The sequence below is a fragment of the Rhinatrema bivittatum genome, chromosome 5 (genome assembly GCF_901001135.1).
Source record: "Rhinatrema bivittatum chromosome 5, aRhiBiv1.1, whole genome shotgun sequence".
Classification (NCBI taxonomy): Eukaryota; Metazoa; Chordata; class Amphibia; order Gymnophiona; family Rhinatrematidae; genus Rhinatrema; species Rhinatrema bivittatum.
This window is the reverse complement of record NC_042619.1, coordinates 39,725,164-39,747,955: the sequence shown is the minus strand read 5'-3', so window position 1 is coordinate 39,747,955 and position 22,792 is coordinate 39,725,164. Positions and strand designations below refer to the sequence as shown.

The window sequence follows — 22,792 nt, the reverse complement described above, 5'->3', positions numbered from 1 at the left end:
GGGGCTGTGTAGGGTGCCTCGTGGCACAAGGCCTACCTTCTTGTCTGCAGTGCAAGTCTCCGGAAGGCTCCTGTTTTAATGCCAAGCTTCTGAATCCTGAGTCTAGAATCCTGTCTTGGTCTTCGGAGTTCCTTGTGTCTGCTTCTGTCCATGCCCAAGACTCTGCCAGAACCTGCTCCGCTTCAGCGTGGTCCATAACCAGCCACCGGCAGCTGTATAGGGCGTGCCCCAGTGCAGGCCTCTCCTGAATCTTCATCATGTCCTGGCTTCGAGTTCCACTGCTTCATCTGGAGTCTGCTTCGCTTCGGCATGGTCCATGACAGCCATGGACGGGTGTGTAGGGCACGCTGCGATGCAGTACTTACCCAGTACTTTCTCCTGAATTCTTGCCTGAGAACTCCAAGTATCCTGAATCCTTGCCTGAGACCTCCAAGTAACCTGAAACCTTGTCTGTGTCTTCTGAGTAACCTGAAACCTTGTCTGAGTCCTCCAAGGATCCTGAGTCTACGTCTGAGTCCTCCGAGTATCCTGAGTCTACATCTGAGTCTTCTGAATATCCTGAGTCTACGTCTGAGTCTTCTAGTTCCTGTCTCATCTTGTTCCTGCCTCAGCCTCCGTCTGGCCTCATGCAGTTGTCATTCCCAAGCGACATGTCCGGAAGGGCTATCGAGTGGCCAGAGGGCTACGTCTGAGACCAGCATTGCATTGCTGGGTCTCATTGGTGTGTGTAGGTCCAGTGGAGGGCTGAGCCTGCATTGTTCCTGTTCCAGATGTTCCCTGCCTTGTCTTCAGTCCAGCCTTGTTCCTGCTCCGCCCATGCCGGTACTCTCTCACCTCCCACGGTGTGCATCTTGGGGCTCCTTCCTGAGCCGTCCGTGGTCCAAGGGCTCACAATCTCCCTTGAGAAAGTGACCGTGCCTCCGCGCTCACAATACATACATTACCAGTATATATGTTTCTAGACAATACTTCTTCCCAGCAAACAATCCCCATAAGTAGATCCCAGTCCTATCCTGAGAAATTCCTTCCCCAACATATTCCCTGCCCCCCCCCCAGTATTAAACTCCACCTACTACCCAAAGGCAAAAACTAACACCACCTTTTCGTAAATGCCTTTGATGTTACGTAGGGAAGAAGTGACACCCACTTGCTCCTGATCTGAAGCTTCCCTTTGCCTTGGGAAAATAGTGAAGAGCATAAATACTAGCATCTTAGATATAAAGCAGTAATAAGGCAGGGTAAGAAAGAATTTGAAAGGAAGCTTGCCATAGAGGTTAAAACTAATAATAAAATCTTATTCAAGTATATTCAAAGCATAAAGCTTGTGAGGGAGTCATTTGGACCGCTAGATGACCAAGGGGTAAAGCGGGTGCTCAGGGAGGAGAAGGAAATAGCAGAAAAACTAAATTAATTCTATCCCTTAGTCTTTACTGAGGAGGATGTTGGGGATATATCTACACCAGAAACATTTTTTGATAATGATGATTCTGTGTAATTAAAGTAAATCACTAGACCAGAAAATATAATAGATCAAATTGTCAAACTAAAAAATAACAAATCACTAGGACCGGATGATTTTTCACCCTAGACTTCTGAAAGAACTCAAACATGAAATTGCAAACTTGTTGCTAATAATCTGTAACCTATCATTTAAAATGGCCACAATACCTGAAGACTGGAGGGTAGCCAATTTTAAAAAGGGCTCCAGGCATGATTCGGGAAGCTATAGATTGGTGAGCCTCACACTGGTACTGGGCAAAATGGTAAAAGCTATACTTAAAAATAAAATTGCTGGCCACATAAGCAGGCATGACTTAATGCAGAACAGTCAACATAGTTTTAGTAAAGGAAAATCTTGCCTTACTAATCTGTTAGATTTTTTTTTTAAATTATTATTTATTTATGCAATTTTTACAAATATTAATCAAGATCATACTTGAAATTGGAAAGATAGAGAGGGTATTACACAAACAAAAATTCCACATTGATTATACATCATGTAAAGAGAATCAAATCTCTAAACAACCCACTCTCTGACATAAAAAGTCCCCAAATAACGAGGGGGTGAGTATACACACCTAAGGAAATAAACAAAACTATATCATTCAGGAAACTCCAGACTATTACAGCGAACATTTATCCATTCATGAGGGACCAGAAGAGTCCATACAAGATTCCGTGGGGACTACAGGAGTTACCGGAGTTTTCCCAATTAAAAATTGGGTTAGTTGCGGGGGGTCAAAAAATACATATGTATTTCCTAGGTATTTGACTACACATTTACAAGGGAATTCTGTTAGATTTTTTTGAAGGTATAAATAAATATGTGGATAAAGATGAGCCAGTTGATATAGTGTATTTGGATTTTTGGAAGGCATTTGATGAAATCCCCCTTGAGAAACTTCTCAGGAAATTAAAATGTCATAGGATAGGCTAAATGATCAGTTTTTCAAATGAAGAAAGTTCAATGGTGGAGTGCCCTAGGGATCTGTACTGGAACCTTTAACATACTCATAAATGATCTGGAAAGGGAGCAATGAGTGAAGTAATCAAATTTGCAGATTACATTAAATTATTCAGAGTTGTTAAAATTATAACAGATTGCAGAAAGTCTTTGCGAGACTAGGAGGCTGGGCATCCAAATGCCAGATGAGATTTAATCTGGACAAGTGCAAAATGATGCACACAGGGAAAAATAATTCCCATGAACACATATACAGTGCTGGGTTCTTTATTAGGAATCACTATCCAGGAAAAGGACCTTGGATAATATATTGGAATCCTCAGTTCAGTCTGTGGAGGCAAACAGATAAATAGAATGTTAGGAATTATTTGGAAAGGAATAGAAAATAAAATGTAATGATGACTGTGTATCTATCCATGGTGTGACTATATCTTTTTGTACGCATTTTTGGTTGCCCCATTTCAAAAAACATATTGGAACTTGAAAAGGTACAAAGAAGGGCAACAAAAATGGTAAAGCGGGTGGAAATGTTCCCTTATGAAGAAAGGCTAAACAGATTACTAGGGCTCTTCAGCTTGGAAAAGAGGAGACTGGCAGGTGATAGTGATATGATAGAAATTTTAAAGAATCGTGCATGGGGTTGAATGGGTAAACAAGAGATGATTGTTTACCCTTTCAAATAATACTAAAACAAGGAGACACTCCATGAAACTAACAACCAGCAGATGTAAAATTAATTGTACAAAGGGTTTTCAACCCCAGGCCGATGCAATATCAACTCACGTAAAACAGGCGCTCATGATTGAGCACCCGCTGTCCTAACGCGCGCCCAGCCACTTCTCCTGGGCGCACGATGCATTATTTAATTGAGACGGGTCGAGCTAAAAAGGAGGCGCTAGGGAAAATTTTGGTCCCTAGCGCCTCCTCGGCATCGGACACACAGGAGAGGTGGCTGTCAGTATGGGCTGGGAAAATGGATGCTCAATATGAGCGTCGGTTTTCCCTCGCCACCAGCACAAGATACACGGCCTTGTGCATCTTTATTGGGCGCCAAGAATTTTTTGTTTCCAAGGCTTTTTTTTTTTTTACTTCAGTCTGCTTTCTGCAGTTCCTCCTACTCAGGATCACGATGATACTAAGTGGAGGAATCAAAGAAAGAAGGAATTTGTCTTTTTCCAGTGAGCCCTTGATCGTGGCATATTCTTTGTGCCAGCCCTGGGCTGGTGTAAAATTTGGCGCCTTACAATGGACGCATTGCTGCGTGGGAAATTTTTTGAATCACGGGGATTAGCTAATAGCCTCATCTACATGGAATTTACATGTAATGAGCGCTATTAGCTACATGCTCGATTGGATGCGTTAATCCCCGTATTGCATCGGGGGTTATGGACATGCGTCCAAAACGCTTGTTGAATTGCCTGTTAAGCTGCGAGCTGGCTGCAGCACATGGGATTGCATCTGCCTGTCAGTATACTATCACGTTGTAGAATCTTTTGCGAAAGGAACTGATCAAGGCGACTAGCATAGTAGACTTTAAAAGAGGTTTGGACAAGTTCCTGACAGAAAAGTCCATAAACAATTACTGGCCAGGCAGATTTGGAAAGGTCATTGCTTATCCCTGGGAGTGATCAACAAGAAATTGATCTACTATTTCGGATCTGCTGGATACTTGTGACTTGAACTGGCCAGTATTGGAGCTAGGATGCTGGGCTCAGTGGACCTTGGTCTGACCCAGCACGGCGTATCTTATGTTCTTATGTTTCTCCATAGTTTCTCTCTCTGCCCCTTTTCTGCCTGCAGGAATGTCTCCAGAATCCATAGGCAAAAGTACAGTACTCATGAGGTTGAACAATATGCATGCTTTTTCTCGCATACAGGTTGGGTAATATTCAAAGCCCCTGCTTCTGAGGACAAAATGCTTTGAATATTGCACTCACTATGATGTAACATGATTATGCAAAAATGTGCAGACTCGCCACATATTCTTTCTTTTTATATTATGTTATGTAATTAATTTCAGTTGTACTATGCCTTGAGTACCTCGGCGAGGAGGTATTTAAGAAATAAAATGGTGTCTTTGGTACTGCTGAATTTGAAAGAATCTGCCACAGAATTTGCTAACCTCTACGGCAGAATCCACCCATAATTTGCTGTGGAAAAAGGGGGTCTTGATTAAAACAGAAGAGCTCTCATAGTAAGAAAATCTTTAAAATATATCATACTGCCTGACAAATCCATTTATTTTTAGTAGAATATTTTTCTGAATTAAGTGATCAAAGAAATAGCTGCTTCAAGTAAATGTTTTACAGTATGACTTTACTGCTTAAACAATCCTGCAGCAAAATCAAAACACACTGATTTTTGTGATATTCAAAGATAGCTGTTAGGTTTCAGAGTTATCGAGGTTTGTATACCTGAATAACTTTATTTATTGACATTCAGCAAGGATGTTTAGGATTTTTTTGAATATTTGTTGCAAGTGGACAATTTAAGATTTGCTTTGGCTATTGTCAGGATTTTCAAAAGGATTTGCACACAGTTTCTGCACTTAAATCACTGTTTGACAATTATTTGGGGGCAGGGGTCTGTGAGTGTAAAAGCTTTTGTGTAGAACACGATTTTATGCATACTTTAATGTGCACAGTAGGTAAGTGTTTTGGGGGTGGAGGTGGGATAGGAAAGGATTTCTAGCCATGCTTTTGATTTGTTAAAGTGCGCATATATGCACAGATTTACAGCAGCTCAAGTGCAGGTATAACTTTGTGCGTTTATGCCGGCTGTGCCCACCTGGCAAATTTTCAGAGTGGATTTATGGGCAGAAATCCACTTTAAAATGAGTCTGTGGATTGAAAATTACCCTTGCTATGTATATGGAATATGAATTACAGTTTCTTCTTTACATGTTGCTCCATTTTTCAACAGATATTCAGGAGTTTTATGAAATGACATTGTTAGATGCCCACAAAAGCTGTGAACAGAAAACAGCAGAGGTGAATCACATTGCAGAAGAATGGGAGAAGGCAAATCTACTGTCTCCAGTTCCAAGCCAGGAACGTGCTCAGGGAATCCGAAAACTGCAGGTATGAATGTGGCAAATATTCAAAATCCAATTTAACTTTTATATTGCATTCAGTATAAACCTAATGTAAAAATACCTTTGGAAGAAAAGAAGGAATGATGCAGGTCTCTAAAGGACTGAAAGAAACCATTTGTCAAACGAATCATCAAGTCAACACATTTACGTTGTCAAAACATCAAGGTAAATATCTGCTTTAAGTATGTTCAAGAGCTCCATATGTTGCCAATAATTATTTAATGCCGGGTTCTCTAGCTTAAGACGTGATTAACTTTGAACTGATAACAGCTTTTCATCTATTTATTTAAAAAGTGAGAATCTTTGAACTCTTCTTGTAATTTCCTCTTGAACATGTGGCAGAATAATTTGATGGAGAAATTTTGTCCTTCGTTAAACTTCTTATTTAAGAGCTTAATTATTTGCTATGAATTCAGTAGCTAAAATATATGACAGGTTGCTGAAGCTGTCTCTTCCCAGTCAGAAGGCTACTGTACCATTCAATCATCCACATTTATGTGATCCTTTGAAATAATTTGGCTGATATGGGACATCTTTGCCTAGACGAGGTTTCAAGACACTTTGAGGGTAAATTTCAAACCGTGTGCAGAACTGTAAAGTCTGAGGGTACTTATTCCCTGCAGACTTTACTTCAGTTTTCAAAGGGAAAACTCTTCCTTTGAAAAGTGAGTTGGTAAAAGGATGGATACCCATAGACCTGCCCCTGCTATTTGTGTAGGTATTTTTTTCCCAGCAAAATTACGTGCATACGTGTATACATATGTGCGTTACCTTTGCCTGTACGTGCTAACCTCTTCCCAACCGCAACCCAAAGAACACCTCCTCTTTAAGCATATAAAAGTATGTGTGTACTGGCACCGTGCATACCCTTTTACAAGCAATGGAAGTAACTTTCAAAGGAATTCTGTGCACTAAAGTAGCATGTATCGTAGCAATTTTGAAAAGCCCATTCACATGCGTAAAAACTTTTGACCATCCAGCCCTATAGAGTTATGCATGTAAAAGCAAGACATTTTCAAAAGGCCATTTACTCGCAGAAAACATTTTGAAAATTACCTCCAGAGAATGGAGGTAATTTTGAAAGAGCTCATTTCTGCATGTGAAACTGTTCTACCTGTGGAAATGCCTTTCAAAATTGCCCTCCCCAAACTAGTAAAAGCTTTCCTCATTTTGATACAGCCAAGGCTAGGACGCCCATACTTTCAGACTCTGAAGCCAGTGTGCACAGTTTTTCATGCAGAAGTAATGAATTCTCCACTATAACTTTTCTACCGGGACTTGTATGCAAATAAGCCTGGTAGAGAAGTTACATGAGTAATTTTCTTACGGGCAACTTCGGAAAAAAAGTAACTAAATCTAATTGAGGTGTAATTATCTCTGTTTTTGAAAAACCCAGCCTACGAAGCTGTTTTCGTGCACAGGCTTTTGCGGAATTCATTATTAATGAGCTGCTTTGCATGATTTTGCATCACAGCTCATTAATGACACATTTAAATAAAGTTTTACACATAGCAGGCAAGGGAGGCAATTTTAAAGAAGTTAGGTGTGTAAATGTAACATACTATTGCAACAATTTTCAAAAGCCCTTTTACACGCAGGGATGGTAATTTTAAAACGAGCATGTGGGCACCCATACATGCACATATCAGCGCCTTATGCTAGAATTTTATATCATGTGCGCAAGTACGCGCGTATAATTTAAAATCCGCCTACCACACGTATGTGTGCTCCTAATTTAAGCGGTTACTAAAGCAAACATATTTTGCATATCTTTCTTAGGACCCTGTCAGCTTTAATGCACCCAGGTAAGCGGATTTTAAAACATGTTCGCATGAAGGCCATTCCCAGTTTTCCCCAACAAGATCACCAGTCTGCCCAGTCTGTCTCAAGGTCATCTAGATCCCTCTGGTTCTTCAGCCTGCACTCCCCCTAGTTGACCCAGACCCCTTACCCAGTCAATTCAGGCTTAAATAGAGATTTATGCAGATTTACACCTTATCAAGAGAAGAAGTAACGTTGTGCGGCTAACAGCCTGCCATGTGCTACGACCACCAGATTTAAAATATGGATTTAGGAGCGTAACTTGTAGCCCCGCCCAGGAATGCCCCTGACATACCCTGAATTTCCTCCTTTTTAAAGCTCCCTCATACTCATAAATGCACATAATCTGTAGCTTTTAAAATACGCTTAGCTCACGCATGGCCCATGTACTTGCGAATATGAGCCTTTTATTGGGAATGGGCTTTTAAAATTCACCCCTAACCGTGCACTTGCGTGTGTAAAGCCTATTGACAATTCAATGGGATATATTATAGCCATTTTTAAAAGCCCACTTACACGCGCAAAATACATTTACACCTGTAAAACTCAGTTTTAAGCATGTAAATCCTTTTTAAAATTATCCTTATGTGTGTAACTTTTGTCCTTGTGAAGACCAAAAATAATGTGCAAAGTCCATTTCCTGCTTTAAAAAGGAATGAATGCGTAGGAGGCAGGTGTCTTTCAACGGAAAGGAGGCTGTAGCACAGTGGGTCTCAGCCAGGGTTACATGCAGCCCTTGGGGTACTTGGAAGCCTGTCAGAGGGTACATAGCCAGGCCGCTACTGCCACAAGAAAGAGGGAAGCCCGAACGGCAGGAGACAGCCATGTGCCACTGCTCAGGAAGAGCCAACCTTCTTGCTCTTGGTGATCCCTTATCAACACCAATCTGTACTCCTACCTAGACTACGTCACATACTACTTTTTGTGTTGTTTTAATATGGAGAGCAGTAAGGTGGATAGGGAACCATCTACTTGTCAAATTTATCCCTCTGTCTCCCTACAATGAGTGAAGTAAACTTGGGCTGTCTGACACTCCATCTCCCTTGCCACAGTTTCTCCATTTGTCCCCTAGGCTTCAAACTGGTACTCATTTTTCAGGCGATGATAATTGGGAACAAGTCAGGTAAATGGAGATACAAACAAACGGGCCAATACAGTAAAAACACTCTCCTGTGCGTGCGATACAGTATGCAAATTAGGCCCAGCGGTAAAAACAGGTAAAAGGAGTGGCGGCTGTCAGCAGGTTTGACAGCCGATGCTCAATTTTGCCGGCTTCGGTTCTTGAGCCCGCTGACAGCCACAGGTTCGGAAACCGGACGCCGACAAAATTGAGCGTCCAGTTTTCGACCCGCGAGCCACGGGCTGACTTCAGATTTTTTTTTTTAAACTTTTGGTAACTTTTGGGACCTCCGACTTAATATCGCCATGATATTAAGTTGGAGGGTGCACAGAAAAGCACCTCCCCCTTCTCCCCAGGCAGAAACCTTGGCTGCCTGGGGAGAAGGGGGAGGTGGGTCTGGAAACTCCATATCAGCGGCACTGGTGGGAGCGCGCTGTCACTGGTGGCATGCAGGACTTTAAATGCAAGTGCCCTTACTGGCTTCTAGCAGTTGCTGGAGGCCTTGAGACACGGCATCTGCAGCTCTGGAGCTGCTCTTTAATCAGCATATAATTAGGGTGAAAATCAGTTTAAGATGTTTGCCACTTTTGGAAAAATCTGGGAATTTATGGGTGAAAATTAATTTAACCTGAAAATGAAGAACCCTAAAAATAAAGCAGTGTATGAAATGTGCCCTACAACTACCTAAGCACTGCCAGCTCTGCCACACCAATGCCACTTCCTGCTAGACTCAGTTTTAATTCAGCTAGGACAGCATCTGATGTGTATGCTGATTAACTGCCAATTGAAAGACAGGCCCAGATATCTCAGTGAAAAGTCAATATAGTATTTTTTGTGAATTTTGAAGTTTTGTGACATCTCAAACCCTTGAAAGGGGTACAGAAGTCATGAAAGGTGGAAAATCATTGCTCTAGAATGAGGGATCATTGGACAAGAATGAAAGGAAATATTTCTTTCCAGAGAGGTGGTGGATGTATGGAATGGCCTCCCAGTGGAGGTGGTGGAGAAGGAGACAGTGTTAAAATTATAGAAAGCATGGGACAAGCACAGAGGATTTCTGAGGGAGGGGAAGGGATTAAAAAGCTAAGTGGGTGGTATGGGTGGGCAGACTGGATGAGCCATATGGTCTTTATCAGGCTCTCTGGTTTTATGCTTCTGCGTAAAAGGGGGAAAGTGTGCATAGAAGTACAACTTACATACACAACTTGATATTGTTAGATGCAAAACAGACTTTGCAAAGCTCTGCGCAGTTTAGTACATCGGCTTCAGAGTGACTTTTTTTTTTTGGATTGGATAGCTCAAAGTAATTGGCACAGAGTAAATGAACCTTTCTCCTCTGGGTCACCAGTTCAAATTCGACTCATGTCAGTAGTGACAGAAAATCATTGCCATCTTAAAACTGCTTGATGGTTGATATAAAATGAGGTCCCAGGGGACAGCTGTCTACATCATAACCATCCTCCTCGCACACCCCCTCCCCCCCCCACATACCAAAACCACCACCATCGTGACGTGCCACTAATTGGCATTAGTGTTGACAGTCTCAGAAGAGAAGATTGTCTAGACATGGAAACTGAATTATCCTTAGATGTGGTCTGCTAGAGCAGAGCTGAGGCACAGTGGTTGAATAGCCTGGGGAAACTTGCCTGTCCTGGGCTTATTCCATGGATAGATGGAAAACAGTGCTTTTAATATGCCACCTTTTGTGGGCAATATATTCAGTAGAAGAGTTGTTCTATTGCTTGACAGTCCTTAAGGCTGCTTTTAAATCATAAGCCCTGATTATCCCTCTTATAGCCTTATTGATTTTCACCATTTTCTAGAAAAAAAAGAAATTCCCAAAGTATCTTTAGCCCTGTATATTTGTAAGTTCTATGAAACATGGACTGTCTGTTATGTGTTTTAGTATAGTGCTGTGCATGTCGAGTAGTGCTATAGAAGTGATAAATAGTAATAGGAGTAGATGGTTTCTGAAATTCATGTAAAGCTTTACTTTCAACTTTACCAACACATTCCAAGAATTGTTTATTTATTTATTTATTTGCTTGCAGTAATTTCTAACCCGCCCAATTACCAGACATCTGTTCTGGGTGGCTTACAAGTTTACATACACATTAAAAGACATAAAGCACATTAAAACCAATTAAACCTCAGCAACTCAGCTAAAAACTTCACGGATCAAGTAAGCCTTCACTTGCTGTCGAAAAATCTTATAATCCTTTAGATGTCGGATCTCCACTGGGAGTCCATTCCATATGGACGGAGACACACAGGAGAATGCCCTATGCCTAGTTTCCTGTAATCTAACTTTGGTGACTCCTGAAGTGGATAACAACTGAGCCACCTCAGAATACAACGACCGGAGTGGAAGAGACCAAACCACTTGTGCCTTTAGGTACTCTCCTTCTTCCACATAGATCGCACAATGAGCCGAAGATAGTACTTTAAATTTAATTCTTTGGCTAACTGGAAGCCAATGCAAAAGCTTCAATATTGGGATGATGTGATCCCTGAGAGGGATCCCGGTAAGCAAGTGGGCAGCTGCATTCAGGACTAATTGCAATGCCCTCAGACAGGCCAGCACTATAGTAGTCCAAAGTAGAGCAGACAAATGCTTGAATCACAACCCTAAAGTCGCCTCTATCTAAAATAAACTTCAAACTTCTCAGTTTGCGAAGTTTAAAAAAAAGCAGCCCATACCACTGGAAAAGTAAAGTCAGAATCCATAGATACTCCAAGATTCCTAGTAACAAGCTTTAATCGGAACTGTCAAGTTCTCCAGTAATAAATGGGCTGAAAAACTTGTTCTCAAACCTTTAGAAATATGAAGAATCTCTGTCTTTGTCAGATTCATTAATAAATGAACTTGGAGAGGGCTAGAATGACTGCATGTGAGCCTATATGTTTGAGAGAGGTTGGGATGTCTGAGTGTATGTATGTGAGTAAGAGATTGGGAGCCTGTGTGTATGTGTGTATGGGAGTGAGGGTATGTGTGTGTGTGTGTGTGTGAGTAACAGATTGGGAGCATGCTTGTGTGTGTGGGAGTGCATGTGAGTGTGTGCATGTAAGAGGCTAGGAACATTGTGTGTGTGTGTGTATGGGAGTGAGAGTGCGTGTTTGTGTGTGAGAGAGGCAACCTGTATGAAAGGGTGTGTATGGGTGAGGGACAAATAAATGAGGGGAGCCTGTGTGTAGTGGAGTGAGGGTGTGTGTGTGTGTATGTGAGTAACAGATTGGGAGCTTGCATATGTGTATGGGAGTGCATGTGAGTGTATGCATGTAAGTAAGAGACTGGGAGCATTGTATGTGTGTGTAAGGGAGTGAGGGTGCATGTTTGTGTGTGAGAGAGGCAGCCTGTATGAAGGGGTGTGTATGTGTGAGGGACAGATAAATGGAGGGAGCCTATATGCAGGGGTGTGTGAGAGTGTGTTTGAGAGAGGGAGCCTGTGTGAAGGAGAGGAGAACCGGGGATCACTGTGGGGACGAGGGACAGAGACGTGAACCTTAGGGGTGCTAAAGGAAGTATCCACCCCTAGGTGCCAAATACTTTAGGTACGCCATTGCTTAGCAATACTTGTATCTTGAGCTATAATATAACTCAACTGATTGATTTGGGCCTTGAAATATACTATACTTAACTCAGGTTTACTGTAGACGTATTATTACACAGACAGTCCCAAGTTACTTAATTTTTCAGTTTTCCACTTTCCAAGCCCATTAGCATTTTAGAGGAATTACTTTAAATTGAAAATGTGCCTTTAGCAGACTTAACACTATTTACTATGCTCTCCTGAAATCCTGAAAGTGTGCATTTGGGAAAATGTATCCTTTTTCACAGTAGATTTCAATTGACAGAGAGATAACATTTTATTTACATTTACAAATATGGTTATTATGTTCAATCGGCTAAATAAAACAGGTTGCGGTTTACAGCATGGAGATAGTTGGAAAGAAAGAGACAGATAGAGAATATCCCCATGCCTGTCCTTTATAATAGTTCTAATTTCAATCCCTGCACTGGCTGCCAATTAAATACCGAATCGAATACAAAATATTAACCATTGTACACCAACAATTACATGAGAAACGAACCAACTGGTTAAGCGAAGAGATTAAACCCCACAAACCACACAGAAACCTGCGCTCTGCCAACAAAGGTCTCTTATCAATTCCTCCCCACCGATCCACACAACTGACCTCTATAGGCGACAGAGCAATCTCCCTCACTAGCCCCAAACTCTGGAACACACTACCGACTGAACTAAGACTACAACCCAGCCTGAAAACCTTCAAGAAAGAACTTAAAACATGTCTTTTCACCAAAGCCTACCAAGACTCACACTGAAATTACCATATCCCTCCTGCTACACAATATGACAGACCTTTTCCCATCAGAAAGACAAGCACATTACCACCTGAACTGAGCAACTATACATTTCACCCCCTTCTTCTGCATCACTGATGCGTATTTGAAACCCTCCATGATCAACCAATTTGACACACCAAAGTTATTACACTACCCGAAACAGCTTCCCAAATATTCTTTATTACTTGCACATGCTTTATAATTTAGCCTTTGTTTTTTTTCTTCTAGAACATAACCTATGTTTATAATATAACCTATGTTTTATATTATATTTTTGTTCTATACTTATACCCTTGTTACCCTTGAAAAATATCCTCGTTACATTGTATTTTCTACCAGCCTATTACAAGAAACCCACCCCCTACAATAAATAACACCATACCTCTTGTATCATATAACCTTATATCATATAACTTTGTATCATATAACCATTTGTATCATATAATCTTGTATCATATAACCTTTCCGACCTCCACAACTCACCTACGTAAAATCTTTAATCATGTTAACCCAATGTTAAAACCTTTGTAAACCGTTGTGATGGCAATACTGAACGACAGTATATAAAACTCAATAAATAAATAAATAAAAATAAATAATTTTGAATTCTTTTATTTATTTATTTTATTCCTTTATAAAATTTTTAGTCCGCTGTTCTGATCTGGTCTGTCTTGTGGTTTAGGAACTGATCTAGCTTTCTCTTGAACTCTTTAGTAGGCTTTTTATTTTATTTTTTTCAGTTTATACCAGGAAGACCTGGTTCTGTGTGCTGTAGAAGACTATGGCAAACCACTGCAGTATTTTGCCAAGAAGAATGATGTTCATTTATTTAAAAAATATATAGTCCACACTACCCAAAGTACATGGCTGATTACAGCAAACCATACATATTCAAAACAATATAATAAAAACAAATTTATTGCATAATAAAATCATAAAATTTAAAAAAATGTACTGAATAATGCTAAACAAACCATAACAAGAGCCGCTAGTAGTGAGATGTTAAACTACTAAAAATAAATAGCATTTAGTTGTTTCCTGAAGGTAGAATAACAAGTAATTAAGCAAATTTTGCTGGGTAAATTGTTCTTTTCTGAATTAGGTAATTGGATTGGATAAAGGGTATACCAATTAATAATCTGTTCAACCTATTTTTATAGGTGATATTAAGTAAAATCATTGGTGGACATGAACAGAAAATGAGAGTGTGTATGTAAGTAGTATATTCGATAATAATTGTAAAGGGATGGTGGCAGTGCAATAGTAGTTATATGTATTTATCTTACATTAAAGTGATATTGGGATGAGAAGTAACATCGGTTGAGATATTGAAATTGGGTGATAAATTGTCCCCTGAGGAAGCTATTAGCGAAACAAGGATCCTTGTAGGGAGTGTCATATATACAAGAAACGGGAGTGTCGTATAAACAAGAAACAAGGGAGTGCTGTGTGAACAAGAAAAGATACAGTACAAGGACAGAGGGAGTACCTGTGTAGGAAGAAGAGAACAAGAACTGATGGTATTATTACACAAGGAAAAAATTTTTTTTAGGTGTATTTCATATGGGTGGGTGGGTATATTTAGGGGTTGTGTGAATAGGGGAAGAATGTATGTGGGAATATGAGTATAGGATGTCATTTTAAAGAGTAGCTGGCATGTCTATGAGGTAAAGTGTTAAAACATTAATGAGCTGGTTGTATTTACCGTATGTAATATTGTAATAAAAGCTTTTGTAATATGTTGAGTATATGTATATGAATAAAAATTATTGAAGTAAAATATTGTGAGTAATGTATGTAGTAAAGTGAGTGCAAGATTACATATATTATATAATTCAGTTGAATATGTGACACAATTTGTTGTTACTTATTGTTTGTAACCCCTACATATATGTGGGATTGTTGTGAATAGGGGAACATAAGAACATAAGAAAATGCCATACTGGGTCAGACCAAGGGTCCATCAAGCCCAGCATCCTGTTTCCAACAGTGGCCAATCCAAGTCACAAGAACCTGGCAAGTACCCAAAAACTAAGTCTATTCCATGTTACCATTGCTAATGGCAGTGGCTATTCTCTAAGGGGCGGATTTTCAGACTCCGCGAATAGGCCTACTTTTGTTTGCGCTCCAGGCGCAAACAAAAGTACGTTGGATTTTAGTAGATACGCGCGGAGCCGCGCGTATCTGCTAAAAACCTGGATCGGCGCGCGCAAGGCTATCGATTTTATATAGCCGGCGCGCGCCAAGCCGCGCAGCCTACCCCCGTTCCCTCCAAGGCTGCTCCGAAATCGGAGCGGCCTTGGAGGGAATCCTCTAACGCCCTCCCCTCACCTTCCCCTCCCTTCCTCTACCTAACCCACCCCCCCGGCCCTGTCTACACCCCCCCCTTACCTTTCTCCGGGGATTTACGCCTCCCGGAGGGAGAAGTAAATCCCCGCGCGCCAGCGGGCCTCCTGTGCGCCGGGCCGCGACCTGGGGGCGGGTACGGAGGGCGCGGCCACGCCCCCGGACCGCCCCGGGCCATAGCCACGCCCCCGTACCCGCCCCCAAAAACGCTGCCGACACGCCCCCGAAACGCCACGACGACCGGGCCCGCCCCCCGACACGCCCCCGACATGCCCCCCTCGGAGAACCCCGGGACTTACGCGAGTCCCGGGGCTCTGCGCGTGCCGGTAGGCCTATGTAAAATAGGCTCACCGGCGCGCAGGGCCCTGCTCGCCTAAATCCGCCCGGTTTTGGGCGGATTTAGGCGAGCAGGGCTCTGAAAATCCGCCCCTAAGTGAACTTAATAGCAGGTAATGGAATTCTTCTCCAAGAACGTATCCAATCCTTTTTTAAACACCGCTATACTAACTACACTAACCACATCCTCTGGCAACAAATTCCAGAGTTTAATTGTGCGTTGAGTAAAAAAGAACTTTCTCCGATTAATTTTAAATGTGCCCCATGCTAATTTCATGGAGTGCCCCCTAGTCTTTCTACTATCCGAAAGAGTAAATAACCGATTCATATCTACCCGTTCCAGACCTCTCATGATTTTAAACACCTCTATCATATCCCCCCTCAGCCGTCTCTTCTCCAAGCTGAAAAGTCCTAACCTCTTTAGTCTTTCCTCATAGGGGAGCTGTTCCATTCCCCTTATCATTTTGGTAGCCCTTCTCTGTACCTTCTCCATCGAAATTATATCTGTTTTGAGATGTGGCTACCAGAATTGTACACAGTTTTCAAGGTGCGGTCTCACCATGGAGCGATACAGAGGCATTATGACATTTTCCGTTTTAGTCACCATTCCCTTCCTAATAATTCCCAACATTCTGTTTGCTTTTTTGACTGCTGCTGCACACTGAACCGACGATTTCAATGTGTTATCCACTATGACATTATTTCTCTCTGTGTTTTTGTATTAAAACTGAGTAGAAACAGAAACATCATCATTGAATTTTATTCTAGCTTTAAATAATGCTTCCTTTATCTGTGATTCAGTTAAAGCTTCCTGAGGGACAAATTAAGATGAACAGAGAATGCAGAGGGAATGCCTCACCAGAATTAAATATTATGTAATCCTTCCCAGTTCTTACGGATATACTTAGTTTTTGGGTACTTGCCAGGTTCTTATGGCCTGGATTGGCCACTGTTGGAAACAGGATGCTGGGCTTGATGGACCCTTGGTCTGACCCAGTTTGGCAATTTCTTATGTTCTTAAAAGAAGACAGAGAATATTCACTGTGGGTTCTATTTACTCATAATCTTTTTGACTGCTTACGGGAGAATAGAGCTAAGCCCCCATGTAGCTATCTAAAAGCTATTTGTGAGATATTTGTGAAGAAGAAAAAAAAAAGAAAAATTGTCACTTTCTTGAAAAAATATAGGGGTACATTTTAAAAAACAGCGCGCGCGTACTTTTGTTCATACACCAGGTGCAAACAAAAGTACGCTGGATTTTATAAGATACGCGCATAGCCGCGCGTATCTTATAAAATCCGGGGTCGGTGCTTGCAAGGGGATGTACATTTGTGCGCCTTGTGCGTGCCGAGCCCTGCGCGCGCTGCCTGTTCCCTCCGAGGCCGCTCCGAAATCGGAGCGGCCTCGGAGGGAACTTTCCTTCTACCCCCGCACCTTCACCTCCCTTCCCCTATCTAACCCACCCTCCAGGCCCTATCTAAAACCCCCCCTTACCGTTATTGTAAAAGTTTCGTCTGCCTCTGGCAGGCGTAACTCGCACACACCAGCAACCTGCTGGCGCGCCATCTCCCAACCTAGGGGCTGTTCCAGAGACCTTGGCTGCGCCCCCGAAACACCCCCGGGCCGGCACCACGCCCCCCGGAACGCCCCAAATGTCGTGCTGCCCACCCGACACACCCCCCTAGCGAAGCCCCGGGACTTACGCGCGTCCTGGGGCTTGCGCACACCGCCGAGCCTATGCAAAATAGGCTCGGCGCGCGCAGGGCCATTTTAAAAGGGTTACGCGCGTACCTTATGCGCGTAACCCTTTTAAAATCTACCCCATAGTGTACAAGAGGAGTCACCATAGATGCCCATTAACACCCTCTAGTCTGCCCATAGATATTTATTTATTTATTTATTTAAATTCTTTTAATATACCGATGCTCAAGACCAGGTCTTATCGTACCGGTTTACAATAAACTAGGGGGTAAACCAGTTAACACTGAAAGCGAAAGTTACATTACAACAGGGAATGTGGAACAAGGCTGTTAGAAAAAAAGGGATAGATTAACAATTTCTAACTGGAGAGCAGTGCATGTAAGCAGAGAGTAATTGCTTACATGGTAAGAATTATATACAATTTACACAGTGGAGTCGATTAGGCAAGTTATATGAGAGCGCAGTTAGCAGAAAAACAGTTCCTTTGTGCGGTGGAAAGAGGACGCAACCGTGGGGTGTTGGTCCGTGTGGGTATGCCTAGAGCAGTGCCTAGAGCAGTGGGTCTCAACCTTTTTTCTATTGGGACACACCTGGCAAATAATACCTACAGGTATGACACGCTGAACACTTGACCATCATGGGGCTAAATGTAAACATATGCTCTGCATCCACAGGAACCTGCACCCCCCCCATCAAAGACTGATACAAATCCCTACCTACTAGTAAAATACCTTACTTCAGTCATACATACAGATTGGACCTTCACCAAATACAGAATAAAAGACCACAAATTACAAATGTGGAGACAAAAAATGGAATGGAAACCTCCACTTTGCATGCAGTGCAAAACTGGAGAGCTATTTTCCTACATTAAGCAAAGTACAAAGACAGAAGAAATGCACATTCCCAAAACTGACCTATTATGTATGGCTCTTGCACCTCGTCACTTCCCTTCCATGTCTCCATCATCCTTCACTTTTCCCAATTACTCCCTTTCAATCATCCACTCACAGTCATATCCCTGCCCCGCATTCCTGACTCCCCATATCCTCTTCCCTGTGCTCCCCTCTCTCCCTCGACTCTCCCTATCCCCTTCATCCCATTTCCCTGCCTGTCCAGCTATCCCGACCCCCTATTTCCTACCCCTTCCTGCTCAGCAGCCCCCACACTCCTTCTCCATTCCACCTTCATCTTCCCAGCATCCCCAGCCTCTTTCCCCCCACCCTCCACAGGATGAAGATATCAGCAGCAGCATCACTCCCAGACTCAGCAGGGGAAGATAGAGTTTGTGTCCCATCAGGCCCAGAACAGCAGGAGCTGGCAATGTCTCGCTCTGATCTGGGTGAAAGAGGAAACAGCCTCCCACTGGGCCAGAAAGAAGCAAAGGAAGTGAGAGGAGCCTCCCATCAGGCCCAATGTAAGAGAAGTCAACCAACTCCCACCCGGGCTGATAAGGAGGCAGCCATCTGCTGGCCTTGCGACACACCACCCAGGACCTAGCGACACACACGTGTGTCCCAACACACCTGTTGAGAACCTCTGGCCTAGACTGACTGATTCATCCAAATACATATGTGCCTTTAAATTTCCCTCTGCAAGTCCTCCGATCCAAATGCATTTACTTCTGACTCAAGTGCACTGTAAAAAATGCAGACCGGGAAGAGTGTAATGCGTGAGTAGGAGCAACCCAACTCACTTTCTCCTTCAAATTCTGGGACCCATTTCCCTGCAGGAGACACAATACTAAGGTTAGGATTTTAAATTGAGCCCGCTGCCTAATCAGTAGCCAGTGTGAAGCACATAACAAGGAGGATGTTGACCTTCGCCTTTTATGCCTTCTGACAGTACAGAACAGTAAATGTATGTACAGTAAATCCCATCTGATTATTAATATTGTTTGTGCTCAGTTCTGACTGGGAAATGTATATTAGGACATATCTCTCTTTAAGCCTATAAATACCTGACACAAGCATCAATTTGTAAATTCTGCAGTGCATATGCAACGCATGTAGCATTGACTCCTTGGGAAGTATATACTGAAAATGCATGTTCCCTTCTACAGAACTGATCAAAATAAATAAAAATCACACATTGTAACGAATGACGGAGCAATTATGTGGTGTTTGTTGTTGACAGTGTAATTGAAAGTGGTGAAAATGAAGCTGTGTATAGCATAAAAACATTTTGTTTCATTAGCTATGTATAGCAGTCTGATAAAGAAAATGTATTTTTTTATTAAATTAGTTTACATAGGGATGCACTGCCTGGCCGGTGCATGTGGACGTTGCCTTTAAACTGATGCCGAGTCCGGAGCCATAGTGTGTGTGTGTGTGTGTGTGTGCGTGGGGAGGGGGGGGGGGCATGCTCATACTTGTTGGGGCCGGGTCATGGGCCTCCTTGATCCACGACATCACAGTGATGTCATCACCGCGTGGCGCTGTTTCATTGGCGGTAATGTCATCATGCAATGATGCGGGCTGGGGAAGTGTCAGGCCCCGGATGCAGGCCTGTTCTCGCATCCACCTTTTCCAGATGTGATTGTGTCACTCCTTGCCATAGTACCGAAGAAACAGCCGGGTAAATATAGGCTGATCCACAACCTGTCTTACCTAGATGGCAGTTCCCTCAGGAGTCATGCACAGTACAGTACGCATCATTTGATAGCGCATTGGAACTGCTCAGGGAGTGTGGAGAAGGGTCGCTCATGGTGAAGGCAGACAGAGTCCACCTTCCAGCTACTCCCCATACACCCAGATAGCTTCCCTCTGCTTGGCTTCTCATTTGATGGTGCTTCCTATTTTGATAAGTGCATGCTGATGGGCTGTTCCATATCAAGTGCTTATTTTGAGGCATTCAACACCTTCCTGCACTGGGAACATTTGTGATGTACGGGTTTGACGAGTGTCATCCACTACCTATTTGTCGGCCCCTGCAATTCAGGCATGTTTTTCCAAGTATTCGAAGGTTTCCAGAAATTGACACTTTCCCTTGGGGTCCCTCTTGCCACTGACATCAGAGCCGTCAACCACTGTATTAATGTTTCTCGGCATTGAGCTGGATTCTACACAGATGGTCTCCAGATACCCGGCTGATAAACTGCTAAAGCCGTCTGTGATGCATTGGAGGTGGACCCTTGGCCCGAGGTGGGGTTGACGCTACCCGCAGGGCAAGCTCTACGAGTCCCCACCGTCGGAAGGCAGAGCTGGTTGGGAGACGGAGGCCGACTGGAGCTTTGCCAATACCAGCCCTTGTTCCCCGCAGGTTGAGCCCTTGGGTGCTGGGGCCAGCTGGTCTTAGGTGGGCCTCCATCAGATGACTCCCAGGTAGATAGCCAGGGACCTGAAAAGGTAATAGGAAGACTGCAGCAGGTCCGGATGAGGCAGGGATCCAGAGACCCGAGTGCCAAAGAGGGCCAGGAACAAGAGCAGGTGATGCCCGGGTAGTAGTAGGCTGGAGCCTGAGGAGGCCACGTCCAAGAAGATACCAGGAGACAGATGGAGGACAGACTGGCGTCTGAATAGGCAGTGAGCAAAGCGAGGAACGGAGGTCAATAGAGCGAGGGTCGAAGCCAGAGGCTAATCCAGTGCGTATTCCAAAACGTAGCAAAGGTCAAAACCAGAGGTCAGTCCTCAGCGTGGTCCAAAGCATAGCAAGGGTCAAAGCCAAAGGTCAGTCCTGAGTGTGGTCCAAAGTGTAGCAAGGGTCGAAGCCAAAAGTCAGTCCTGAGCGAGGACCAAAGTGTAGCACTGGTCAAAGCTAAAGGTCAGTCCTGAGTGTGGTCCAAAGCATAGCAAGGGTCAAAGCTGGAGGTCAGTCCAGACAAGGCTAGGATGGGACCAGGGATGAGTCAGGAACAGGAACCAGGAACGAAGTCAGGAACAAGTAAAGAGCACATGGCAAGTGTGGAGACCTGTTGCCAAGGCAAGGAACTAGTGGCGGGTCCTGCCTTAAATAGCAGGGCCTGGTGACATCATCATCCGGGGCCACAGGTTGGATTCCCGCCATGGCCCCTTTAAAAGACAGCAAGGCACGCGCATGCCTAGAGGGCAGCAGGACGCTGGATGGCGGCGTCTCCCCGCGGCACACTTGGGGAGACCTGCCAGGAGCTGGAAAGGTCCGCAGTGGAGCCAGAGACAGCCGAGGAGGCAACGGAGGCTCGGGAGTGTAGGCAGCCGCCCACAGCCACGAGGGAAGATGGGCCAGGACCAGGAGCTAGGCGCCAGAGGTGAGTAGGCCCGGTCGTGGGCTTGCCGTGGACGGGGCACGCAACAGTCTGCACTAGTCCACCACGTGGGCCAGAGCTGCAAGATCATGCGCTCAGTCCCTCATTGGGAGCCTTGCTTTTGCATGCAGAGTCATTCCTATGGGTCGGATGATCCTGCGAAGATAGATAATGGCAGCTGTAGCAGTCAGGAAAAGGCATCACAAAATAAGGGTTACAAGCTCATTATGCGACGATCTAGCTGTATGGGAGTGTTTCCTAGTCGACTTGATTTGGCTGCCCCCACCAGTATCTAGTTTGGACCTGCAACTGTTGTCTGATGCCTCTGGGGTGTCAGGTTTGGCCTTTACTGCCAGGGATCATAATGTGCGGAAGCATGGCCAATGGATTGGACCTCAGGCATCACATCAAATATCACCTTCCTGGAGCTTTTTCCTATCATGGTAGCTCTGCACATTTGGGGCAATCATTTAGTAAACAGGAGGGTGGTATTCTGGTGTGACAACCTGGCGGTAGTCCATATCATTAATAGCCAGTCCACTAAGTGCACCCCCGTTTCCAGACTATTGAAGGAGATGGTCTTGAGGTGTCTGCAGATAAAAGTAGTAGCACACGCATGGCACATTCCCAGTCTGCACAATGATATTGCTGATTGTCTTTCTTGTTGTAAGTGAGAAGAATTTCGGAGGCTGGCACTAGATGAAGAGAGTCGGAAGCACTTGTACTGAAACACCTTTAAACCACTGGAGTGAGGATACACACAATCTGCTGCACCAGTCCTTCACACCTTCCACCTGGCAAGCCTGTGTGAGAGGCTACAATGCTGTCATGCTATCTGGGTGCCTTGGACCAACCATAAGGCATCGTATTATCCCTCCTGATAGTGGAATATGTGGTTGAGGCTCAAAGGGATGGAACATCTAGGGGCACGGTTCAGGCTAACCTAGCTGGCCTTGAATTCTTTGCCAAAGTGCAGAGCTGGCCTAACCCCATCAAGAACTGCTGTAAGAGAGTCCTGGTGGGCTGGGCCAGATCCAAACCAACAGCTCCTGAATGTTGCAGACTAATACTCCATGATCACCTCCTGCAGCTATGGCATGCTTTGCCAGCAGTGGTGTCATGCTCTTTTGAGCTTGCCCTGTTCCGTACCACATTCTCCATTGTATTCTTCAGTGCACTCAGAGTGAGTGAGTTAATGGCTGTGTCAAGCTGTGAGCATGACAATTCCCGCCTTCTGGCCTCAGATGGCTCGGTTTCCAATGGGCTGCCTTCGCTCAAAATCAGGAGGCCAAAAATAGATCAGGTGGGATGCAGTACTGCGA

General features: G+C 43.8%; 1 protein-coding gene across 1 annotated transcript in view; it reads left to right on the top strand.

Moving 5' to 3' along the window:
• DLG2 (discs large MAGUK scaffold protein 2) overlaps positions 1-22,792 on the top strand; it is a 2,548,136-nt gene that overhangs the window by 243,928 nt on the left and 2,281,416 nt on the right. Inside the window, exon 3 of the mRNA XM_029602231.1 lies at positions 5,387-5,544. Within this exon, the coding sequence (XP_029458091.1) occupies positions 5,387-5,544 (158 nt within the window). The remainder of the gene's footprint in view (positions 1-5,386; positions 5,545-22,792) is intronic.